General features: G+C 46.9%; 1 protein-coding gene across 1 annotated transcript in view; it reads left to right on the top strand.

Annotated features, from left to right (window-relative positions):
- The window catches only part of LOC111955818 (retinitis pigmentosa 9 protein homolog), a 9,939-nt gene extending 5,905 nt beyond the window's left edge, over positions 1 to 4,034 (top strand). The window contains exon 5 of the mRNA XM_070436400.1: positions 2,952 to 4,034. Coding sequence (XP_070292501.1) covers positions 2,952 to 3,102 — 151 coding nt within the window. The 3' untranslated portion in view covers positions 3,103 to 4,034. The remainder of the gene's footprint in view (positions 1 to 2,951) is intronic.
- The last annotated feature ends 4,933 nt before the right edge of the window (positions 4,035 to 8,967 follow it).

Here is an 8,967-nt window from a genome sequence, read left to right as displayed (position 1 = left end):
TCCGGGCCATCGAGGACACCCCCCCCCCGGGCCATCGGAGGACACCCCCCCCCCCCCCCCGGGCCATCGGAGGACACCCCCCCCCGGGCCCATCGGAGGACACCCCCCCGGGTCATTGAAGGACTAACCTCCCAGTCAACGCACCCCCGGGCCATCGGAGGACCCCCCCCCCCAGGCTTTCGGAGGACCCCCCCCCCCGGGCCATCGGAGGACACCCCCCCCGCGGCCAATCGGAGGACACCCCCCCCCGGGCCATCGGAGGACACCTCCCCCGGGCCATCGGAGGACACCTCCCCCCGGGCCATCGGAGGACACCCCCCCCCGCGGGCCATCTGAGGACACCCCCCCCCGGGTCAACTGAGGACACCCCCCCCGGGTCAACTGAGGACACCCCCCCGGGTCAACTAAGGACACCCCCCCGGGTCATCGGAGGACACCCCCCCCAGGTCATCGGAGACACCCCGGGTCATCGGAGGACACACTGAAGTCAACGCCCTAATTTAATTAGATTAAATCGATCATATCCTGATAGCTGTCAGAACACTTAATCAAACTGGTGAATAAATGTATGTTTAAAAACTGTTATGAACGACATTGAAAGTGAACTTGGGTGTCTACGGAGAAGTTTTAAAAGGACCATCTGAAACTGATGAAAGTGCAACATGAGATATATGTGATAATGATAGGAGAGAGGCCGAGTGTGTTCTACAGGATCATATGAGCTGATCAAATGAATGTTATGATGATGTGAGAGACGGAGTGAAATGTGACAGTGGCAGACAGAGCCCAATGAGCTCTAGTGCACTAGATATGGAAACAGCCTTGGCCAAAGGACCCACGAGCTAACTCTGCTCTGCCTCAGAGTCCTTGCCTTGAAAGTCCTAATGATTACTTCACTGTCCTCTGGGTGGATGATGTCAACGTTGACGAGAACAATGCTCTCCAGCTCCACAGATGAATTGTTAATGAAGCTTGGGAACCGCCGTGTTGGAAGTTTGGGTTGTTTTCAGTGTCTTGCAACTTGCACAAGCGCTCTTGTTTCTCTCTGAGCAACCGAATCAATGGAAATGTAAAGTTTTGGGCTAATCAAAGAACAGGGATGCCTCTGTCTCTGAGTTGTTTGATCATTGGGGTTTCTTGATATATTCACATCTTTTATTGCTGGCTACTCTGCTGGCTGCCTGAAACAAGCTCTCTCTCTGTCTCTCTCTGTCTGGTCTCTGCTCTCGCTCGCTCTCCGTGCTACCTCTCGCTCTCCCTCTCGCTCTCTCCGTCTCCCTCTCTCCTCTCGCTCTCCTCCGTTTCGCTCTCTGTCTCGCTCTCTCTCTCTCTCTCTCTCTCTTCTCTCCCTCTCGCTGTCCTCTCTGTCTCCGTCTGCGCTCTTCTCTCTCTCTCTCGTCTCCCTGTCTCGCTTTCTCTCTCTCCCTCTCGCTCTCTCCTCTCGCGTCTCTCCCTCTCGCTCTCTCTGTCTCCCTCTCGCTCTCTCTGTCTCCTCTCGCTCTCTCTGTCTCCCTTCGGCTCTCTTCCGTCTCCCTGTCTCGCTTTCTCTCTCTCCTCTGCCTCTCTCTCTCGTCTCGCTCTCTCTCCGTCTCGCTCTCTCTCCGTCTCGCTCTCTCTCCCGTCTCCCTCTCGCTCTCCTTCCCTCTCTGCTCTCTCTGTCTCCTCTCCTCTGTCTCCCTCTCGCTCTCTCTGTCTCCCTCTCGCTCTCTCCGTTCTCCCTCTCCGCCTCTTCGTCGCTCTCTCCGTCTCCGCTCTCCTGTCTCGATCCTCCTGTCTCCCTCTCGCTCTCTCTGTCTCCCTCTCTCGCTCCTCATCTGTCTCGCTCTCTCCGTCTCGCTCTCTCCCTCTCCGCTCTCTTCCGTTCGCTCTCTCCGTCTCGCGTCTCCTCGCCGTTTCGCTCTCTCCGTCTCCGCTCTCGTCCCGTTTCGCTCTCTCTTCCGTTTCGCAGGTCGCTCTCGTCACGTCTCGTCGCTCTTAGAACCCTATGTCGAGAGATTCTCTCAGTCACATGTCTCACGGGCTTCGTAAATCCTGCTACACCATCTTTGTCTCTCGCTTTCTTATCCTGTCCTTGTTTCCTTCGCCTCATTTCTATCTAACTAGCATGTTTTACTACATTCATATCCTTTGTACCTACTCTTACCTCTTTCCTCCAGATCAGAAGACCCATTCCTCAGGATTTTCACTATCACTCAGGATGTCCCTCCTGGGTTGTGGTATACCATACGTATTCTTATCTTGGTCCGTATTCAGTTCTCTTGATTGTTCCATAGCCTTGAACCACCTCTTCTTGGCGAGTCCTTACCATGATGTGTGTCATATGGATTAGGCCGGCTAAAAGGGTGTTTTCAGCTGGCCGCTAAAAAGCTGTCGGGTCATAAGAGAACGAGAGAGAAAACAGAGAGAACAAAGAGAAGATAGCACAGATCAGTATCGTTGGCTGTAGACCGGTACGAAGCGATCAACCGGAGAGAGCTTTCACTACTCACGGAGCGAGCTCTATAAACGACCCGGAGAGACGAGTTCGAAATCAAGGCGGAGTACGCCAGGCGAAAAGACACCGCAGAGAGTCGTCTTAGCCCGTCCTAATCCCATATGACACACACTCAGTGAACTCACCAGCTGAATCATGCCTGACAATCGCTGATAAAGATACTATGATTCACACCAGGACACTTCTGAAGTGTAAATTAGTGGAATCTGAGATGGCTTCTGATTCTGGAAGGAAAAGTCAACAGATGTTACCAGGACCAGTAACTGTTTATGTGCTGTCTCGCACCTACCTCTCTCCAGGATCCAGCAGCTGCAGCAACTCCTGCAGGACACCACCTCCTCCGACTCGGACAGCTCCTCCTCTTCCTCCTCCAGTGAGAGCAAGAAGAGGACTCTCTCTCTCCAACCCCCGCTCACTCTCACTCTCTCTACCCCATCTCGCACCTACCTCTCTCCAGGATCCAGCAGCTGCAGCAGCTCCTGCAGGATGCTACCTCGTCCTCTGACAGCTCCTCCTCTTCCTCCTCCAGTGAGAGCAAGAAGAGGAAATACAAGAAAAATAAAGAAAAGAAGAAGAAGGAAACACCACAAGTCCTCCAAAACCAGTGACTGTTCTGAGTCTGACTGAGCCGTTGGAACCTACCTGTATTGTTCTTGCAGGGAGAGGTGACTACACTACACTGCAGTGTCTGTCAGTCAGTGAGCGGCTATAGTGGTTCTTATCCAATGGCTCAGTGTCGCTTCAATGGTGCACTATGAAGTGCACACTAGATGACCCTCTTTGGTTCAGCCTTCCCCTCTGCCTTCCTTCCCTCCACCTTTAAATAATGCATGACTTGTCCCATCCCTCATATGGTTAATGAGTTCATTAGTCCTCTACTCCATTAGATCATATCGAATAGGATCCTATGGACGTGCGGTGGTGATTGTGAATGTAGGGCCCCTCAGAAGAGGAACTCTAACAGCATTGGTTATGAGATGTTATTTTTCACATGCGCTGAATAAAATGAGTGTAGACCTTCCAGTGAAATGCTTACTGACAAGCTTTCTCAACAGAATGAAGTAAGAGGATAAAAACATGAGAAATAAAACACACAAGAATGAAGCTATTCTACAGGGAGTACCAGTACCATATCAATGGGCAGAGGTAGGAGTTACGTCTCAATCTAAACATGTTCCACAAACAGCATGTTGGTAGAGATTGTTTTTCTGTTTTACGTGACCGTTTTCATCAACTTCCCTGTCAAATTGCAGGTATGAAATGGCTTGATTGTAGGCCTGTATGATGAAAACAGTGGGGGAAATTGCAGCAAAATGTTTTCCTTTATTCATCTGTTATAAGAGGCTGCTGGATGTTTGAATGTTTACTACGATCCTAGAAGTATTTGGAATAAATTGAGATTGGAATTGACATATTTAATTTAAATCCAACTCGACGAAGGGAGAGAATGTATTTCAGTGTGTTTGTTTATTTTATGTTTACTCCTCACATTAACCTTGAAGCTGCAAGTAAAGCATACTTTCATTTTGTTATTATTCAATTTGTGTTTGTCTTTTCCGTACGTCTTCCAATATTTTTAAACTGCATGCATTTTGTTTGTTTCATTGATCGTGACAAGGTCAAGACTGACCAACATAGACGTCGGCCGTGCCTAGTGAGTGGCCGTCCTTCTATCACCTCTGACCACAGCACATCGCCTGTCGTTTTCTGTTCATTTCCAGATGATTTTACATTTCAAGTTTTATTAGTTGTATGTACAGGATCCACATGGTATACACCATCCAACGGAATACTCACTTGTAGGTTCCAACTCACTTGTAGGTTCGACATTGCAACAACAATAAGAAATAAAAGATAAGAATACGAACAGAAAGTAACTGGCTCAGGAGAATAAAATAAACATTTTAGCATTAGTAAAATACAGGAAGGCACAATTTATAGTCCAATGTGTTTTGGGGATGGGGAATTGGACGGGCAAGTGTTTAAATTGTGCTGTATTTAGCAATAATAATATGAGTCTTGTAGCAGTAGTGATGTATGCGAGTGCATGTGTACTAAGGTGGGGAGAGTCAGTGCAGGTGGGCAGTCCAGTTCCAGTGTTCAGCCGTCTGATGGCTTGTAGATAGAAGCTGTTGGATTCAGACCTCATACTCTGATACTGTTTTCCCRGTAAGGGAGAGAACAGCTCGTGGCTGGGGTGTGTGGGGTCCTTGATGCTGCAGGCCTTCCTCAGGCACCGTTTCCAGTAGATGTCCTGGATGGGTGGGAGCACGGTCCCAGTGATGTACTGGGCCATCTTCACCACCCGCTGCAGGGCCTTGCGGTCGTGGACGGAGCAATTCCCGTACCAGGCCTTGATGCAACCGGTCAGGACGCTCTCGATTGTGCAGCGGTCGTGTTTGGAGAGGACCCGGAGTGTCATGACGAATTTCTTAAGCTGCCTTAGGAWGTAGAGACACTGTTGCACCCTCTTGACAAGAGTGGTGGGGGTGTTCCATGTCAAGTCCTTGGTGATGTGAGCGCAGAGGAACTTAAAACGTCTGACGCCTTCTACTGCAGTCCTGTTGATGTGGATCGGGTATGTTACCTCTGTTTCCTGAAGTCAACAACAACTCCTTTGTTTTGCTGACGTTGAGGGAGAGGTTGTCTTGGCACCACAATGCCAGTTCTTACCTCCTCCCTATAGGCTGACTTGTCGTTGTTGGCTATCAGGCCTACAACCGTGGTGTCGTCAGCAAAGTTGATGTTGGTGTCGTGCAAAGCCACACAGTTGTAGGTTAACAGGGAGTACAGCAGAGGGCTGAGAACACACCCCTGGAGGGCCCCTGTGTTAAGAGTCAGTGTGGAGGAGGTGTTGTTGCCAATCCTCACAGCCTTTGGGCTGCCTGTCAGGAAGTCCAGGATCCAGGGCTCTGAGCTTGGTGCCAAGCTTGTAGGGAACAATAGTGTTGAATGCTGAACTGAAGTCAATGAACAGCATTCTCACGTACACTACCGGTCAAAAGTTTTAGAACACCTACTCATTGAAGGGTTTTTCTTTATTTTTATTTTTATACATTGTAGAATAATAGTGAAGGCATCAAAACTATGAAGTAACACATATGGAATCATGTAGTAACCAGAAAAGTGTTAAACAAAGCWAAATGTATTTTATATATGAGATTCTTCAAATAGCCACTCTTTGCCTTGATGACAGCTTTGCACACACTTGGCATTCTCTCAACCAGCTTCATGAGGTAGTCACCTGGAATGTATTTCAATTAACAGGTGTGCCTTCTTAAAAGTACATTTGTGGAATTTCTCTCTTTAATGCATTTGAGACAAAGTAGGGGGGTATAGACCAAGTCCATATTATGGCAAGAACAGCTCAAATAAGCAAAGAGAAACGACAGTCCATCATTACTTTAAGACATGAAGGTCAGTCAATACGGACAATTTCAAGAACTTTGAAAGGTTATTCAAGTGCAGTCGCAAAAACCATCAAGCGCTATGATGAAACTGGCTTTCATGAGGACCGCCACAGAAATGGAAGACCCAGAGTTACCTCTGCTGCAGAGGATAAGTTCATTAGAGTTACCAGCCTCAGAAATTGCAGCCCACATAAATGCATCACAGAGTTCAAGTAACAGACACATCTCAACATCAACTGTTCAGAGGAGACTGTGTGAATCAGGCCTTCATGGTCGAATTTCTGCAAAGAAGCCACTACTAAGGACACCAATAAGAAGAAGAGACTTGCTCGGGCCAAGAAACACGAGCAATGGACATTAGACCGGTGGAAATTTGTCCTTTGGTCTGRAGTCCAATAGGAGATTTTTGATTCCAACCGCTGTGTCTTTGTGAGTTATGTAAGGGCTATTTTACCAAGAAGTAGAGTGATGGAGTGCTGCATGTGATGACCTGGCCTCCACAATCCCCCGACCTCAACTAAATTGAGATGGTTTGGGATGAGTCGGACTAGAGTGAAGGAAAAGCAGCCAACAAGTACTCAGCATATGTGGGAACTCCTTCAAGACTGTTGGAAAATCATTCCAGGTGAGGCTGGTTGAGAGAATGCCAAGAGTGTGCAAAGCTGTCTTCAAAGGGTGGCTATTTGAAGAATCTCAAACAAAATCTATTTTAATTTGTTTAATACTTTTTTGGTTACTACATGATTCCACGTGTTATTTAATAGTTTTGATGTCTTCACTATTATTCTACAATGTAGAAAACAGTAAAAATAAAGAGAAACCCTTGAATGAATAGGTGTTCTAAAACTTTTGACCGGTAGTGAAGGTGTACCTCTTGTTCAGATATGTTACGGCAGTGTGAATAGCGAACATCAATTCAAGTTTGAGGCTTTGTCTTTTTGCGTTCCTAATGGATTTGCGGAGCTTGTACCTGCTTGCCATGTATGGGTCCCGTACATGTTGAATCGCCAGCCTTCGTCAACACCCAGCAGGTGATCTACTGTGCAGGGGGCGGCCGATGTTTATGTTTCTTCCACATCTCCATCCCCTATAATGTCCCAGTGCTGATCACTGTCCCATTAATGTCCCAGTAGTTAGCACTGTTTCCATTTTAAAGGTAGAGAAAAGAAAACACTTTCCCTTGACGAAGGCCACGCAGCCGAAACGCATCAGAGTTTTTAAGGTTTGTTTCCATTGAACATCCCATACAAATAAAGTCATTTTAATGAATTATATTTAGAGTGCCTTGGTGCGCCTTTCTTTTTTACTTTCCCTTTGATCTTGAAAGACCTCTCAGAAATCCCAGGGTAGAATAGGTTACTCACTAATGTGCCATTTTGTAGTCGGTAACACGCACACACTGCAGGCCACATCAAGAGTTCTCCACTTTGCCCTTCTCTAATGATAGGATGTCTATTTAGAGAAGTGTGTTATCAAAACTATAAATCTTATTTTAATGACCCCAATTAGAGGACTTTAAGCAGTCCTTCAGGGGAGAAAGATGTATTTGAATTTGGATTAGTGTCCTAGTGGATTCTGCATGAAGTTAGGCCTAAAGGTGTGTGTGTTTCCTAGTAATGGAAAGCTTCATTTGATCTCTCCTTTCACCATCCCTCTCTTATCCTCCTTTTCATGGCAACTCCCTCCTTTCCTTTCTCTGGTGCTTTGAGCAAAGGCCTCAGATAAATCAACAGCATTTAAACAGTGTCCCATCTGCACCACGTAGCCCTCTCGCTCTCTCTGAGCAGAGACAGACATGAATCTCCTAGATGATCACTGAGACACTGCTGCTCCGAGGCAGACACTTTGGCAAAGTTAAGATAGAAAAGCTTCTATATTGAACCACTATTTTATGGGGCAGGAGAAAAGGCTATGGTTGGTAACACTTTATTTGTATAGTCCATCTGTGGATGCTCTTCAGACGATCAGTAACATCAACTATCTTCCATTTTATGTATGCAATTCTTCTTTGCCAAAAACTGCCATAGCATCGGCCCCTAACATGGAATAATACTACAAAACAGGATTTCTTCATATCATTTCTGTGTCTGTTTTTTTCACAATTGACACAGTTATCGTGACAGAGTATTATCAATCGAATATTATGCAACACCACTCATTTCTTAATGATCTTTTTGCTTGTCACATTTCATATCTTCCTTCGTCTTGTCCTACCAGATCTAGTACCAGAGAGAACGTTTGGGTGTTTGGCCACCATTAGCCCAGATTATATGCCAGACAGACAGTAGAGGCACATGATCCTGTTTAAATCCTGATGCTGTACTGTGGAGAGGAGAGCTGTGTGCCTGGCACGGTGGCACCAGTTCAGATCCCTCATAGATGTCTCTAACTCTCTTCCTCTCTCTCTCTTTCTCTCTTCATCTCTGTCTCTCTCTCTCTCTCTCTAATACTCTCTTCCTCTCTCTCTCTCTCTCTCTCTCTCTCTCTCTCTCTCTCTCTCTCCCCCTCCTCTCCCTCTTTCCCTCTCTCTCCTTTTTTCCCCCCCTTCTTTTTTTTTCCCCTCCCTCCCTCTCCCCCTTCCCTTCTTTCTCTCTTTTCTTTCTCTCCCTCTCTATCTATCTCTCTCTCTCTCTCTCTCTCTCTCTCTCTCTCTCTCTCTCTCTCTCTCTCTCTCTCTCTCTCTCACGCTCTCTCTCTCTCTCTCTCTCTCTCTCTCTCTCCATCCCTCTCTTTTTTCTCCCTCCCTCTCTTTATCTCCCTCCCTCTCTCCCCTTTCTCCCTCCCTCTCTCTGTCTTTTCTCGCTCTCTCTCCCCCTCTTCCCTTTCTACCTTCCTCTCTCTTTCTCTCTTGCGGGGCAGCCTAGATATTGGAAGTAGATGTAGGTGGCATGAATTTAATCAACTCTGGTGTTGACTGTACTGTAGCCTTTATATAATTGTCTATTATTATCATCTGTTTCAGATAACGGTTATAACACCCCACCCCCAGATGCTGTCTGTTTTATGTATGAATGAATCGATAGCTATGAATTATTAAATACATTGTTCCTTGAGCCCTCTGCA

The sequence above is a fragment of the Salvelinus sp. IW2-2015 genome, linkage group LG31, assembly GCF_002910315.2.
Source record: "Salvelinus sp. IW2-2015 linkage group LG31, ASM291031v2, whole genome shotgun sequence".
Taxonomy (NCBI): Eukaryota; Metazoa; Chordata; class Actinopteri; order Salmoniformes; family Salmonidae; genus Salvelinus; species Salvelinus sp. IW2-2015.
This window is presented reverse-complemented; position numbering and strand designations above follow the sequence as displayed.